General features: G+C 46.3%; 1 protein-coding gene across 1 annotated transcript in view; it reads right to left on the minus strand.

Moving 5' to 3' along the window:
- The window catches only part of srrm3 (serine/arginine repetitive matrix 3), an 83,903-nt gene extending 67,420 nt beyond the window's left edge, over window positions 1–16,483 (minus strand). The window contains exon 1 of the mRNA XM_041893463.2: window positions 16,186–16,483. Coding sequence (XP_041749397.2) covers window positions 16,186–16,475 — 290 coding nt within the window. The 5' untranslated portion in view covers window positions 16,476–16,483. The remainder of the gene's footprint in view (window positions 1–16,185) is intronic.
- Window positions 16,484–17,008: the final 525 nt, after the last annotated feature.

Below are 17,008 nucleotides of genomic sequence, written 5' to 3' on the forward strand. Positions count from 1 at the left end.
CCCCCAGAGTCATCCTTTAGGCCCCTCTCACTACCCCCCAGAGTCGTCCTTTAGGCCCCTCTCTCTACACCCCAGAGTCATCCTTTAGCCCCCTCGCTCTACCCCCCAGAGTCGTCCTTTAGGCCCCTCTCTCTACCCCCCAGAGTCGTCCTTTAGGCCCCTCTCTCTACCCCCCAGAGTCGTCCTTTAGGCCCCTCTCTCTACCCCCCAGAGTCATCCTTTAGGCCCCTCTCTACACCCCAGAGTCATCCTTTAGGCCCCTCTCTCTACCCCCCAGAGTCATCCTTTAGGCCCCTCTCTCTACCCCCCAGAGTCATCCTTTAGGCCCCTCTCTCTACACCCCAGAGTCATCCTTTAGGCCCTCTCTCTACCCCCCAGAGTCATCCTTTAGGCCCCTCTCTACACCCCAGAGTCATCCTTTAGGCCCCTCTCTCTACCCCCCAGAGTCATCCTTTAGGCCCCTCTCTCTACCCCCCAGAGTCATCCTTTAGCCCCCTCTCTCTACCCCCCAGAGTCGTCCTTTAGGCCTCTCTCTACACCCCAGAGTCATCCTTTAGGCCCCTCTCTCTACACCCCAGAGTCGTTCTTTAGGCCTCTCTCTACACCCCAGAGTCATCCTTTAGCCCCCTCTCTCTACCCCCCAGAGTCGTCCTTTAGGCCCCTCTCTACACCCCAGAGTCATCCTTTAGCCCCCTCTCTCTACCCCCCAGAGTCATCCTTTAGGCCCCTCTCTCTACACCCCAGAGTCATCCTTTAGGCCCCTCTCTCTACACCCCAGAGTCATCCTTTAGCCCCCTCTCTCTACCCCCCAGAGTCGTCCTTTAGGCCCCTCTCTCTACCCCCCAGAGTCGTCCTTTAGGCCCCTCTCTCTACCCCCCAGAGTCATCCTTTAGGCCCCTCTCTCTACCCCCAGAGTCGGTCCTTTAGGCCCCTCTCTCTACCCCCAGAGTCGTCCCTTTAGGCCCCTCTCTCTACCCCCCAGAGTCATCCTTTAGGCCCCTCTCTACACCCCAGAGTCATCCTTTAGGCCCCTCTCTCTACCCCCCAGAGTCGTCCTTTAGGCCTCTCTCTACCCCCCAGAGTCGTCCTTTAGGCCTCTCTCTACACCCCAGAGTCGTCCTTTAGGCCTCTCTCTACACCCCAGAGTCATCCTTTTGGCCCCTCTCTACATACCATGTCTTACTGTGACTGAATGAACCCCTGTGGCACACCACACACCAACACACTTCACCCTGGTAGACATTTTATAAAACGCTATCAGCACTGGCTAGAATCCTGTCGAACTGCAATCATGTGAGGGTGAAAAACATCAAATTGCATATGACTAATTTAATAGGATCTCTGTGGTGAAAGTCATGTCAATGTCAAATACATGTTAGAATAACCTGAGTGCCCATTGAATGCATGTTTTGTAGCCATGTTCACTAGTGCAGTATTAGGTCAACGGTATCTCTATGTGGGTGGAATACTAACTCTATTTCTCAGAGTAGCTTTGTAAGAAACCTGTCCAGACATGAACACTGACAACCGCTCCAATGTCCACACACAGATTGGACAGTTCTGGACAGTGGGCATGACTGCCTGCCAGTTAGTTATGTTGGAGCACTGCCAGAACACAGAGCACACAGTCTGAACAGCCGGCAAGGAACTAGGTGGACAGGACACAACTCCAGGAAACAGCCAGCGAGGAACTAGGTGGACAGGACACAACTCCAGGAAACAGCCAGTGAGGAACTAGGTGGACAGGACACAACTCCAGGAAACAGCCAGCGAGGAACTAGGTGGACAGGACACAACTCCAGGAAACAGCCAGTGAGGAACTAGGTGAACAGGACACAACTCCAGGTCAAACACAGAGAGAGCTGTGGAAGGAATGAAGGAAGACTGGAATCTTATTCTGTTCAATATGTTGTATTTATCAATCTACTACTTAGCATTTTACAACCAATCATAGAAGCAACATGCTCTCTCTATCAATTGTTTCAATGGCACCATCATTCTCTGTGGCTGCAACATGAGCTGCTGAACTGAACACACACTGAGGGAGCTGTCACCTGGTGGTAAACACATTCCCACTCAGTGAAATATATTATTTTTGGTGTATTGCCAGTCAATCACAGCACCAATTCCAGTGCTATCAGTCTGCTATTTATCCCAGACTAGCCCAGTGCTATCAGTCCTCTATTTATCTCAGACTAGCCCAGTGCTATCAGTCCTCTATTTATCCCAGACTAGCCCAGTGCTATCAGTCCTCTATTTATCCCAGACTAGCCCAGTGCTATCAGTCCTCTATTTATCCCAGACTAGCCCAGTGCTATCAGTCCTCTATTTATCCCAGACTAGCCCAGTGCTATCAGTCCTCTATTTATCCCAGACTAGCCCAGTGCTATCAGTCCTCTATTTATCCCAGACTAGCCCAGTGCTATCAGTCCTCTATTTATCCCAGACTAGCCCAGTGCTATCAGTCCTCTATTTATCCCAGACTAGCCCAGTGCTATCAGTCCTCTATTTATCCCAGACAAGCCCAGTGCTATCAGTCCTCCATTTATCCCAGACTAGCCCAGTGCTATCAGTCCTCTATTTATCCCAGACTAGCCCAGTGCTATCAGTCCTCTATTTATCCCAGACTAGCCCAGTGCTATCAGTCCTCTATTTATCTCAGACTAGCCCAGTGCTATCAGTCCTCTATTTATCCCAGACTAGCCCAGTGCTATCAGTCCTCTATTTATCCCAGACTAGCCCAGTGCTATCAGTCCTCTATTTATCCCAGACTAGCCCAGTGCTATCAGTCCTCTATTTATCTCAGACTAGCCCAGTGCTATCAGTCCTCTATTTATCCCAGACTAGCCCAGTGCTATCAGTCCTCTATTTATCCCAGACTAGCCCAGTGCTATCAGTCCTCTATTTATCCCAGACTAGCCCAGTGCTATCAGTCCTCTATTTATCCCAGACTAACCCAGTGCTATCAGTCCTCTATTTATCCCAGACTAGCCCAGTGCTATCAGTCCTCTATTTATCCCAGACTAGCCCAGTGCTATCAGTCCTCTATTTATCCCAGACTAGCCCAGTGCTATCAGTCCTCTATTTATCCCAGACTAGCCCAGTGCTATCAGTCCTCTATTTATCCCAGACTAGCCCAGTGCTATCAGTCCTCTATTTATCCCAGACTAGCCCAGTGATATCAGTCCTCTATTTATCCCAGACTAGCCCAGTGCTATCAGTCCTCTATTTATCTCAGACTAGCCCAGTGCTATCAGTCCTCTATTTATCCCAGACTAGCCCAGTGCTATCAGTCCTCTATTTATCCCAGACTAGCCCAGTGCTATCAGTCCTCTATTTATCCCAGACTAGCCCAGTGCTATCAGTCCTCTATTTATCTCAGACTAGCCCAGTGCTATCAGTCCTCTATTTATCCCAGACTAGCCCAGTGCTATCAGTCCTCTATTTATCCCAGACTAGCCCAGTGCTATCAGTCCTCTATTTATCTCAGACTAGCCCAGTGCTATCAGTCCTCTATTTATCCCAGACTAGCCCAGTGCTATCAGTCCTCTATTTATCTCAGACTAGCCCAGTGCTATCAGTTCCCTGACTAGGGACAGGAGATTAAGGTAGTGGTCTGGGTCTGGCAGTGTAGAACGCAGAACAAACAGCCCTGTGTGACGTGTGTGTGTGTGCTTGCACATGTGTGTGTGTGTGACACCGCCAGTCACTCTCTGCTGTACATCAATTTGTGTGTGTGTGTGTGTGTGTGTGTGTGTGTGCGCGCGAACGTGTGTGACACCACACCAGTCACTCTGTGCTGTATAGCAATCTTTCAGCCTAGCAGAGCTGTCAGCCACATCACACCACAACAGACGGACGAAAAACTCAACTCACTTTATATTCAAAGCTTTCCATGCATGAGGCAGGCCCCATCATCATACGTAATGTTACTGTACAGTGTGCTTTACTGTAGACAAAATACATACAGTACCGGTCAAAAGTTTAGACACACCTACTCATTCAAGGATTTTTCATTATTTTTACTATTTTCTACATGTAGAATAATAGTGAAGACATCAAAACTATGAAATAACACATATGGAATCATGAAGTAACCAAAAAAGTGTTAAACCAATCAAATAATATTTTATATTTTACATTCTGATGACAGCTTTGCACACTCTTGGCATTCTCTCAACCAGCTTCACCTGGAATGCTTTTACAACAGAAGGAGTTCCCACATATGCTGAGCACTTGTTGGCCGCTTTTCCTTCACTCTGCGGGGCAACTCATCCCAAACTATCTCAATTGGGTTGAGGTCGGGGGATTGTGGAGGCCAGGTCATCTAATGCAGCATCCATCACTCTCCTTCTTGGTCAAATAGCCCTTACACAGCCTGGAGGTGTGTTGGGTCATTGTCCTGTTGAAAAACAAATGATAGTCCCACTAAACCCAACCAGATGGGATGGCGTATCGCTGCAGAATGCTGTGGGAGCCATGCTGGTTAAGTGTGCCTTGAATTCTAAATAAATCACAGACAGTGTCACCAGCAAAGCACCCCCACACCATAACACCTCCTCCTCCATGCTTTACGGTGGGAAATACACATGCAGAGATCATCCGTTTACCCACACAGCGTCTCACAAAGACACAGCGGTTGGAACCCAAAATCTCAAATTTGGACTCATCAGACCAAAGGACAGATTTCCACCAGTCTAATGTCCATTGCTCGTGTTTCTTGGCCCAATCAGGACTCTTCTTCTTATTGGTGTCCTTTAGTAGTTGTTTCTTTGCAGCAATTCTACCGTGAAGGCCTGATTCACGCAGTCTCCTCTGAACAGTTGATGTTGAGATGTGTCTGTTTCTTGAACTCTGTGAAGCATTTATTTGGGCTGCAATTTCTGAGGCTGGTAACTCTAATGAACTTATCGTCTGCAGCAGAGGTAACTCTGGGTCTTCCATTCCTGTGGCGGTCCTCATGAGAGCCAGTTTCATCATACCGCTTGATGGTTTTAGCGACTGCACTTGACATTTTCCGGATTGACTGACCTTCATGTCTTAAAGTAATAATGCACTGTCTTTTCTCTTTGTGTGTCCAAACCTTTGACTGGTACTGTATACTGAACCAAGATATAAACGCTACATGCAACAATTTCAAATATTTTACTGAGTTACAGTTCATAGATGGAAATCAGTCAATTGAAATGAATGAATTAGGCCCTAATCTATGGATTTCACATGACTGGGCAGGGGCGAATCCATGGGTGTGCCTGGGAGGGCATAGGCCTACCCCTTGGGAGCCAGGCCCACCCACTGGGGAGCCAGGCCCACCCACTGGAGAGCCAGGCCCAGCCAGTCAGAATGGGCTTCATTACAGACAGAAATACTCCTCAGCCTTAAAGCCTTAAAATTGAATAGGGGTTTATTGTGCACTGATGATCTCACACACCATAACAAAATGCCTGGCTTTAGGCACTCTCTTTCCTTCACACATCACTGTCCTGAAGACAGAAGCCTGAAATGTGTTAACACTTGACACAGTCTGTTTATTGACAGCTATTGTAAAAGACATACAGTACATGACGGGGTCAGAAGCAGAACACGAAGCTAAAATGACTCTGTTGAATGGATGACATAGTGGACTGTCTCCTCTTCTTCCTCCTCCCCCTCCTCCTCCTCCTCCTCCTCCTCCTCCTCCTCCTCCTCCTCCTCCTCTTCCTCCCCCTCCCCCTCCTCCTCTTCCTCATCTTCCTCCCCCTCCTTCTCCTCCTCCTCTTCCTCCTCCTCCTCTTCCTCATCTTCCTCCCCCTCCTTCTCCTCCTCCTCCTCCTCTTCCTCCTCCCCATCCCCTCTCTGGATTCCTCTGCCAAGGTTTTAAGGCACAGCCAAGCCCAAGTCTACAGTCACACAGCATGCCCTCCGTTCTCCCTGACTGGTCTACCCTGCAGGATGGTCTGAGGGGATTGGTTAACCATTGGCAATGGGCATACACTTAACGGTGCGTGTAATGGCCGTGGTTTTACAACAACACTGGGGTTGATGTTGATGTGCTGTAGGACTAGAAGACCCCTGCATCACCTGTGGATCTACTGACCAGAATATGTTTGTTGGAGATGACAGGCCTCTCTGCAGAGAAAGATCACCTGTGGATCTACTGACCAGAAGATGTTTGTTGGAGATGACAGGCCTCTCTGCAGAGAAAGATCACCTGTGGATCTACTGACCAGAAGATGTTTGTTGGAGATGACAGGCCTCTCTGCAGAGAAAGATCACCTGTGGATCTACTAACCAGAAGATGTTTGTTGGAGATGACAGGCCTCTCTGCAGAGAAAGATCACCTGTGGATCTACTGACCAGAAGATGTTTGTTGGAGATGACAGGCCTCTCTGCAGAGAAAGATCACCTGTGGATCTACTGACCAGAAGATGTTTGTTGGAGATGACAGGCCTCTCTGCAGAGAAAGATCAACTGTGGATCTACTGACCAGAAGATGTTTGTTGGAGATGACAGGCCTCTCTGCAGAGAAAGATCACCTGTGGATCTACTGACCAGAAGATGTTTGTTGGAGATGACAGGCCTCTCTGCAGAGAAAGATCACCTGTGGATCTACTGACCAGAAGATGTTTGTTGGAGATGACAGGCCTCTCTGCAGAGAAAGATCACCTGTGGATCTACTGACCAGAATATGTTTGTTGGAGATGACAGGCCTCTCTGCAGAGAAAGATCACCTGTGGATCTACTGATCAGAATATGTTTGTTGGAGATGACAGGCCTCTCTGCAGAGAAAGATCACCTGTGGATCTACTGACCAGAAGATGTTTGTTGGAGAGGACAGGCCTCTCTGCAGAGAAAGACACAGTGGTGCATTTTCTTTACTCCAAACTCTCTTCTTTCCAGACACAAAGAGCGTGGGTTTATACTCCCACTCCTTCTAAAAAAAAAAGGAGATCTAAATGTATCCATGGTAAACTAGAGACAGTACACAGAGATGGACAATTAAATATCCTAGCTGCTGGGAATGATTGTGTTCACTGTAACACAACCAAATCTGTCCTTTCCGGGTCTCTCAGATGTGAGCTTGCTTTATGAGTTGCATTAGAGTGGTAAAAATCAATTATAAAATCAATGTGCATAAATGGTGATGTATTGAGTAATTGTCAGTGGCTGTTAGTCGACGAGCAGCCAAACTTCACATCTCTGATCCTGTCTGTTAATTCGTGCTGGTTTGGGAGTTAAAGGTCACTGATTTACACAACACACAACACAACATTTTTCCAGCCCCATTTCCCTCAGCATACACAGTCACAATGACTGACCGGGGAGGGACTGAATGGGACATATCAGACAGACTGGGGAGGGACTGAATGGGACATATTAGACAGACTGGGAGGGACTGAATGGGACATATCAGACAGACTGGGGAGGGACTGAATGGGACATATCAGACAGACTGGGGAGGGACTGAATGGGACATATCAGACAGACTGGGGAGGGACTGAATGGGACATATCAGACAGACCGGGGAGGGACTGAATGGGACATATCAGACAGACTGGGGAGGGACTGAATGGGACATATCAGACAGACTGGGGAGGGACTGAATGGGACATATCAGACAGACTGGGGAGGGACTGAATGGGACATATCAGACAGACTGGGAGGGACTGAATGGGACATATCAGACAGACCGGGGAGGGACTGAATGGGACATATCAGACAGACTGGGGAGGGACTGAATGGGACATATCAGACAGACTGGGGAGGGACTGAATGGGACATATCAGACAGACCGGGGAGGGACTGAATGGGACATATCAGACAGACTGGGGGAGGGACTGAATGGGACATATCAGACAGACCGGGGAGGGACTGAATGGGACATATCAGACAGACTGGGAGGGACTGAATGGGACATATCAGACAGACTGGGGAGGGACTGAATGGGACATATCAGACAGACTGGGGAGGGACTGAATGGGACATATCAGACAGACTGGGGAGGGACTGAATGGGACATATCAGACAGACTGGGGAGGGACTGAATGGGACATATCAGACAGACTGGGGAGGGACTGAATGGGACATATCAGACAGACCGGGGAGGGACTCTACATGGAACTCTATTCCACATCAGGTAACTGATGCAAGCAGTAGAATCAGATTTTAAAAAACAGATAAAAATACACCTTATGGAACAGCGGATACTGTGAAGAGACACACACACAGGTACACGCACACGCACACAGGCGCTAGCACACGCACTTTACAAACGTACTGTACATTGTAATGTTGTTGCATGGTGGTATCGTACATTTTGTGTTGTGGATATGTGGTGGTGTGACAGTGTTATATGATGTACTGTTTTATATTTAGTTTTATGTGTGATGTAAGTGTCTTAATGTGTTTGGACCCCAGGAAGAGTAGCTGCTGCCTTGGCAGGAACTAATGGGAATCCATAATAAACCCCAGGAAGAGTAGCTGCTGCCTTGGCAGGAACTAATGGGGATCCCTAAATAAAATACAAATACATCTGTAGACTACAGCCTCCTCCTTTTTTAATAAGCTTTCCTCACTAGATTACTCCTTTCATCTTTCTTTCTCCTCCTGTCTGTCTCTGTCTCTCTTTTTCTCCACTAAAGTAAAGCTTATAAGGTCTTGGGGATTTTTAATAGTGACTTAAGATACAACTCTGCTTGGGGAGCTGTCGGGGACAATGACAAATACTATCCCAGGTACCCCAAAAAGTGAATACAATATAATGAGTTTCTGGATATGAAGCACACAATCTAAAGCCTACACCCCTGTAAAGAAATTGGCTTTGCAATACGATGGCTTTATACGGTTTAAAGGCCTACAGATGTAGGATCTTAACTTGATCACTCTGTTGCAAGTGAACTTTCCTGCAATGCAGGACATTTCTAACTTTTAGTGTATTTGAGGTTCAAAAAGCCTTCTGAAGTTTGTAATTTCCACTTTGAAATGTCAGACTTTATGAAAAATGGATCAACCCCTGCAAAAAATTTTCAATCAATCATAATCCAAATAATAATTCACATTTCTTGCAGGATGATTTTTCCTGCTGTAGCAAACTGGCTCAAATTAAGATCCTACATCAAATCAAATCAAATTGTATTTGCCACATGCGCCGAATACAACAGGTGTAGACATTACTGTGAAATGCTTCCTTCCTCTGACACCGCCTGGTATAGAGGTCCTGGATGGCAGGAAGCTTGGCCCCAGTGATGTACTGGGCCGTACGTACTACCCTCTGTAGTGCCTTGCGGTCGGAGGCCGAGCAGTTGCCATACCAGGCAGTGATGCAACCAGTCAGGATGCTCTCGATGTGCAGCTGTAGAACTTTTTGAGGGTCTGAGGACCCATGACAAATCTTTTCAGTCTCCTGAGGGAGAATAGGCTTTGTCGTGCCCTCTTCACGACTGTCTTGGTGTGTTTGGACCATGATAGTTCGTTGGTGATGTGGACACCAAGGAACTTGAAGCTCTCAACCTGTTCCACTACAGCCCTGTCGATGAGAATGGGGGCGTGCTCAGTCCTCTTTTTTTTCCTGTAGTCCACAATCATCTCCTTTGTCTTGATCACGTTAAGGGAGAGGTTGTTATCCTGGCACCACACGGCCAGGTCTCTGACCTCCTCCCTATAGGCTGTCTCATCGTTGTCGGTGATCAGGCCTACCACTGTTGTGTCGTCGGCAAACTTAATGATGGTGTTGGAGTCGTGCCTGGCCATGCAGTCATGGCTGAACAGGGAGTACAGGAGGGGACTGAGCACGCACCCCTGAGGGGCCCCCGTGTTGAGGATCAGCGTGGCAGATGTGTTGTTACCTACCCATACCACCTGGGGGCGGCCCGTCAGGAAGTCCAGGATCCAGTTGCAGAGGGAGGTGTTTAGTCCTAGGATCCTTAGCTTAGTGATGAGCTTTGAGGGCACTATGGTGTTGAACGCTGAGCTGTAGTCAATTAATAGCATTCTCACGTAGGTGTTCCTCTTGTCCAGGTGGGAAAGGGCAGTGTGGAGTGCAATAGAGATTGCATCAACTGTGGATCTGTTGGGGCGGTATGCAAATTGGAGTGGGTCTAGGGTTTCTGGGATAATGGTGTTGATGTGAGCCATGACCAGCCTTTCAAAGCACTTCATGGCTACAGACGTCAGTGCTACGGGTCGGTAGTCATTTAGGTAGGTTACCTTAGTGTCATTGGGCACGGGGTCTATGGTGTTCTGCTTGAAACATGTTGGTATTACAGACTCAGTCAGGGACATGTTGAAAATGTCAGTGAAGACACTTGCCAGTTGGTCAGCACATGCTCGGAGTACACGTCCTGGTAATACGTCTGGCCCTGCGGCCTTGTGAATGTTGACCTGCTTAAAAGACTTACTCACATCGGCTACGGAGTGCGTGATCACATAGTCATCCGGAACAGCTGGTGCTCTCATGCGTGCTTCAGTGTTGCTTGCCTCGAAGCGAGCATAGAAGGGGTTTAGCTCGTCTGGTAGGCTTGTGTCACTGGGCAGCTCGCGGCTGTGCTTCCCTTACATCTGCATGCGTCTGCAAATATCCCATGTGTATCCTTCTGTCCTGTACGCCTAAACATTTTTGTCCCTGTCTGTGTATAATCATCCTTAAATCTCTATTCCCCCGAAGCTCCACATAATACTCTCCTTATCTTCCTGGAGAGGCTAGGGAGGTGAAAGGAACACTTTCCTCAGACTTATCACATCAGTTGTGGGCCCAGCAGTGTGTGGTGGATGGAGGACCAGCCATGCCCCAGTCCAGCCGGCATACGGCAATGTGTAGTTCTAGGTCATGTGAAAGGAGAGTTTTAACTAAGTGAGTGAGTGATGGTCTTTCTAAAATAGTCTAGTGTGTTAAGGATGGAGGAGCTAGCCTAGTATGTAGTTTTAAAATATATGACATTTAGTAGACACTTTTATCCAAGGTGACTTACAGTCATGCCTGCATAAATATTTTACACATGGGTGGTCCCAGGAATTGAATCCACTATCTTGGCGTTATAAGCACCACGCTCTACCAACTGAGCTACAGAGAACCAAGTGGTTCCAGGACGTGAGTGAGGGGAGTGAGGACATGTGAAAGGAGTGCATCCCTGTCTGACTGTTTATGTCCCTCATTAAGAGGACGGAGGAAAGGCTGAGGCTCTTCACAGGGACTCTAATGATGCACAAGCTCATTACAGCTCAATTACTTCCTGGAAAAACACCCCACAACACACTGCTATGGACTGTTAGAGGGAGTAGCACTTTGATTGACTATCAGTCAGTGTACTATGATATTAGCATAAATATATAGCTTACCCTAACTCGATTAAAGCTATAGCCATCTGGTGAGGTGAACATACAGACATCCGTACATACTTACATACATACATACATACTTACATACAGTGTCTTCAGAAAGTATTCATACCCCTTGACTTATTCCACATTTTGTTATATTACAGCCTGAATTCAAAATGGATTAAATATATTTTATTTCTCACCCATCTACACACACAATACCTCATAATGACAAAGTGAAAACAATGTTTTTAGAAATTTTAGCAAATGTATTGAAAATGAAATACAGAAATATTCAATTTACATAAGTATTCACACCCCTTCTTTTCACTCTGTCATTTAGGTTAGTATTGTGGAGTAACTACAATGTTGTTGATCCATCTTCAGTTTTCTCCTATCACAGCCATTAAACTCCGTAACTATACTGAACAAAAATAGAAATGCAACATGCAACAATTTCAAATATTTTACTCAGTTACAGTTCATAGAAGGAAATCAATCAATTTAAATACATTCATTAGGCCCTAATCTATGGATTTTACATGACTGGGAAGGGGCGGAGCCATGGGTGGACCTGGGAGGGCATAGACCTACCCAGTGGGGAGCCAGGCCCAGCCAATCAGAGTTTTTCCCCACAAAACGGTTTTATTACAGACAGAAATACTCCTCAACACTTCCCTGGGATATTTTATTTCAGTTAATGAAACATGGGACCAATACTTTACATGTTGCATTTATATTTTTGTTTAGTGTATTTTAAAGTCACCATTGGCCTCATGGTGAATTCCCTGAGAGGTTTCCTTCCTCTCCGGCAACTGAGTTAGGAAGGACGCCTGTATCTTTGTAGTGACTGGGTGTATTGATACATCATCCAAAGTGTAATTAATAGATTCACCATGCTCAAAGGGATATTCAATGTCTGCTTTTTTTTTACCCATCTACCAATAGATGGTTTGTTCCCGGGGGGAGGAAAAAAAATATAAGTAGGCACTATAACTCTCTGGAGTCTAAATAAATGTAAATAAATAGACTACTTTCTTTGCGAGGCATTGGAAAACCTCCCAGGTCTTTACGGTTGAATCTGTGTTTGAAATTCCCTGCTCGACTGAGGGACCTTACAGATAATGAATTGTATGTGTGGGGTACAAAAATGTTAAACACTATTATTGTACAAAAAGTGAGTCCATGCAACTTATTATGACTTGTTAAGCAACTTTTTACTCCTGAACATTTTAGGGTTGCCATAACACAGGGGTTGAATACTTATTGACTCAAGACATTTCAGCTTTTCATTTTTAATTAATTTGTAAAACAATTCAAAAAACATAATTCCACTTTGACATTATGGGGTTTTATGTGTAGGCCAGTGACACGAAATCTCTATTTAATCCATTTAAAATTCAGGCTGTAACACAACAAAATGTGGAAAAAGTCAAGGGGTGTGAATACCTTCTAAAGGCATTCACAAATGAGAGACATAATTTACAATGACTGTTCCCCATTGAGACGGTGTGACCTTCCACCTACTGTGACATCCTTACCGGACACAGGAAGTAGCCCAGAATAGATACTAGCTGCTGAAACCACCACCTGCGATGGGCCTCATCCCCTCACCCCGAGAGAGACCAAGGCCTTCATGACATCCACTGATTGCCTCAATGCTGCTTCAAAAACAGCCAGGTTCCAAGCCAGTCTATTCCTGTACTCAAACCCAACAATGTACTATAACCCCCCCACCCCTAAACCCCTCTATGGTACATCACTCAGGTTAGCCCCTGCAGAGGCCGGACTGTTCTAAGTACCAGTAAATGGGAGAGGCTGGCATCCTTCAGATAGCTTAATGAGCAGGTTATTTTTAATTGCCTGGCTGTTCTAATTGGCTCCCAGGGTGAGGCTGTGAGGCTATCATACACGACAGGCTATTAATCCATTGGTTTAATAAAGCCTGGGTGGGGAGGGAGGGAGAAGGGAGGGGGAGAGAGGGGGATGGTGGGGGAAGGTGCACTGCTAGAGGGGGTGCTGGTAGAGGGGGTGGGGTGGTTATGGGGGTTGGCATGCAACCTGTCACTTTAGTCTAATCCCTGACCATGGCCATGGAGGGTGCCTGTGAATGTGTGTGTGTGTGTGTCTGTGTCGTGTGTGTGTGTGTGTGTGTGTGTGTGTGTGTGTGCGTGTGCGTGTCTGTGTCTGTGTGTGTGCGTTTGGGAGGTTTAGAGGGTGACCCGCTGGCTTTAATCCACTAGCAGATGAAAACAGACTCCTGCCACCATTTGAATAGCTCCTAATGCCTGAGTCCTGCACTCCTCTACATCTCTATCCCCTTCTCTACATCCCTGTATCCCCTCCTCTCCAATCCCTCCCTCTCTCTTTCATTTAAAGGGGCCTTGTTTGAATGTGGAGGAGTATTGGGGGGACTTACAATGGCTTCACTAAAACCATCCCACCATGGACTTCCCATCCCAGATCCCAATATACATATGGTGAGCTTCTCTACAACAAGTTCAACTCCGTGTATATTAAGAGTGTCACTCTGTTGTATCCCAAATAACACCCTATTCCCTTTATAGTGCACTACTTTAGACCAGGACCCATAGGGCTCTATAGGGAATAGGGTGCCATTTGGGACACTTTGTGTGTCTATAATAGTCTCCCATTCCTCTATCATCATTAGACTGCTGTCACCGGGACTCTCCAGTGGACATACGGCCCTTTACATTCAAACCAGAGGCAATTAGTCCAGAGCCTGGCGAGGACAGTCTGGAGTCTGTAGCCCAGATAGAGAGGGCCCTTCCCTGCCTGACAGATGGCAGTGGTGCCGCTCTCCTGTCCCCTCCTCCTGACATACAGCAGCCAATTCCCTATCAGCCACATAAATCTGGCCCGGCCCAGCCTGGCTTTCCAGCTGCCATTACCCATCAGGCCTAATGATGCTGAGGCCCAGCCAGGCTCCTCGCTGGTGGGTGAGGATGGGGGGGGGCTGGAGAAACAAAGACGCCAACCCCACTTATTGTAGACCCCAGACAGGAGCCATGGATGAGTTAATAGCTTGGGAGAAGGGGGGAGGGAAAGGTCATCAAAAGGTCAATTACTGTAGGACGAGATGGTTCTCTCAAATCAAATCAAATGTTATTTGTCACATACATTTTAGCAGATGTTATTGCGGGTGTAGCGAAATGCTTGTGCTTCTAGCTCCGACAGTGCAGTAATATCTAACAAGTAATATCTAACAATTTCACAACATATACCCAATACACACAAATCTAGTAAGGAATGGAATTTAAGAATACACATATGGACAAGCAATGACAGAGCAGCAAGGGACACTGCAAGTGATCTAGGCCCCTTCCTCAACAGACATAATGTAGCATACTCAACTGCTGTGAGTACTCCAGTGAAACTGGAAGATGCTATTCGTTTTACCCATCCACCACTTTAGAAACTAACTTCTAACCCATTAGGGTTAACCTCACCCTCCACCTATAATACACCTAAACATGACAGTTAGGCAGCTGGTATACAATTTCCATCTCATGTTACCCAACGTATTCAACGTGTAGCCTAATGAGAAGCCTAAAGGACACCTTGAGTGAACCAATACACTGGAAGAATAGCTGTCAGAGAATATACAGTTACAGTGTTTGCTGTAGGCATGATGATCCAATTTCTGTTAGAAAAACTGTTAGAAAAAACTGTTAGAAATGGTATTACTATGGAACAGGTCTATTCTATCCTGCAATCCAAACACCTACACCACTGCTGCTAACTGGGGAATCAATCCAACTATTGATTTGTTTCCATCGTTGCCATGGTGTCTTGAAAATCAGCCTAGCCTAGGAGATCCTGTTATTTAAAAAAAATATATATTTTTGATATACACTTTTCTTTTCAAAATGTGTGTTTTTGTTAGCTAATTTATTAGCTATCAGCATGGCATGACTGGCAAGTCAGTTGGCTTCCCCTAACTAATGCTTCACTGTCTTCAAGAAGCTTAGCTAGCTAACTTTCTAGCAAACTAGCTAGCTATGTATTTTTTTTGTTTATACATTTTTTTGAAAAGAAAAATTGGGGGGTAGATAGCTATGTTTGATTCAAAGTAAGGGGATGGTGTTTGGAGATAGGTAGACTCATTGAAGATGCTGAAGCATGCTAACGAGAGTAGCTGTGTCCTTCAATGACTCTCAGAGCTGACTGGCGCCATTACTGTCTGGTGAGTGTTAGCATGCTAACGCGAGTAGCTGTGTCCTTCAATGACTCTCAGAGCTGACTGGCGCCATTACTGTCTGGTGAGTGTTAGCATGCTAACGCGAATAGCTGTGTCCTTCAATGACTCTCAGAGCTGACTGGCGCCATTACTGTCTGGTGAGTGTTAGCATGCTAACGAGAGTAGCTGTGTCCTTCAATGACTCTCAGCGTTCTCTGGCTTTGGCTGACTGTCAGCCATTACTGTCTGGAGGCAAGAAGTGCTGTTGTTGTTGTTGTTGTTGTTTTTAGTGCTTTTAGTGCTGTAAAATAGCCTTTAGATTAATCATTAAACGGTAGAATGTAGAAATAAAAACATATTCTGAAGGTTGTGTGTTTCGTATCTTCGTGTCTCTCCAAGCTTTAGCATAATAATAATAATAATTTGGTGTCTACATGTTATCAGGAGTCTAATTAATCATGTAACCTGTAGTGAGCGTGTAAGGATTGCTTTTTAAGATCCCAATGTGCATTCCTGTCGTGTGTCAAATTCTCCATTAACCAGGACATGATAGCAATAACACCCATTCTGTGTATCCTACCAAACTGACCCAGCATGTACTGTACCTACATGGTAGACCGATGCAAACCAGGGTTCATCCCTCCAAATCTCAACCCAGTGATTATGGTACCCCTCCAGACTCAACTCACCCCTGTTCCACCATCATCTCCTGGAGCTCCAGGCACTTCAGCTCCACCCTCCTCTTCCTGTCGTGGTCTAGGATCTCCCTGTGGGCCTTCTTCACCCAGGACAGGCTCTGGGCTGGGCTCCTCCTCTTCCTCCTCTGGCCCCTCCTCTTCCTCTGGCTTGGGCCCCACAGCCGGGGAAGGTACCGACGCTGACCCGCCCTCCCCGGCACCTGTTCCTGCCGGGGCCACGGCCGTAGGAAGCACACCGTTAACAATGTCCTGGGGGAAGGCACCCTTTCCCCATCGTACATGGCGACGACGTTCTATAGAGAGAGAGAGAGAGAGAGAGAGAGAGAGAGAGAGAGAGAGAGAGAGAGAGAGAGAGAGAGAGAGAGAGAGAGAGAGAGGAAGCAGAGAGGTTAGTGGTACCAGTTTAATTGTTTACCTGGCATGTACAATCAGGTGCATCATTATTGGCACCCTTGATAAAGATGAGCAAAAAAGACTGTATAAAATACAGAGCCTTAAGAAAGTATTCACACCCCTTGACTTTTCCACGTTTTGTTGTGTTACAGCCTGCATTTAAAATGGAATAAATTGAGATGTTTTGTCACTGGACTACACAAAATACCCCATAATGTCAAAGTGGAATAATGTTTTACAAAATATTTACAAATAAATACAAAATTAATAGCTGAAATATCTTGAGTCAATAAGTATTCAACCCCTTTGTTATGGCAAGCCTAAATAAGTTCAGGAGTAAAAAATTGCTTAACAAGTCACATAATATGTTGCATGGACTCCTCTGTGTGCAATAATAGTGTTTAACATGATTTTTGAATGA

Source organism: Coregonus clupeaformis, chromosome 13, assembly GCF_020615455.1.
Source record: "Coregonus clupeaformis isolate EN_2021a chromosome 13, ASM2061545v1, whole genome shotgun sequence".
NCBI lineage: Eukaryota > Metazoa > Chordata > Actinopteri > Salmoniformes > Salmonidae > Coregonus > Coregonus clupeaformis.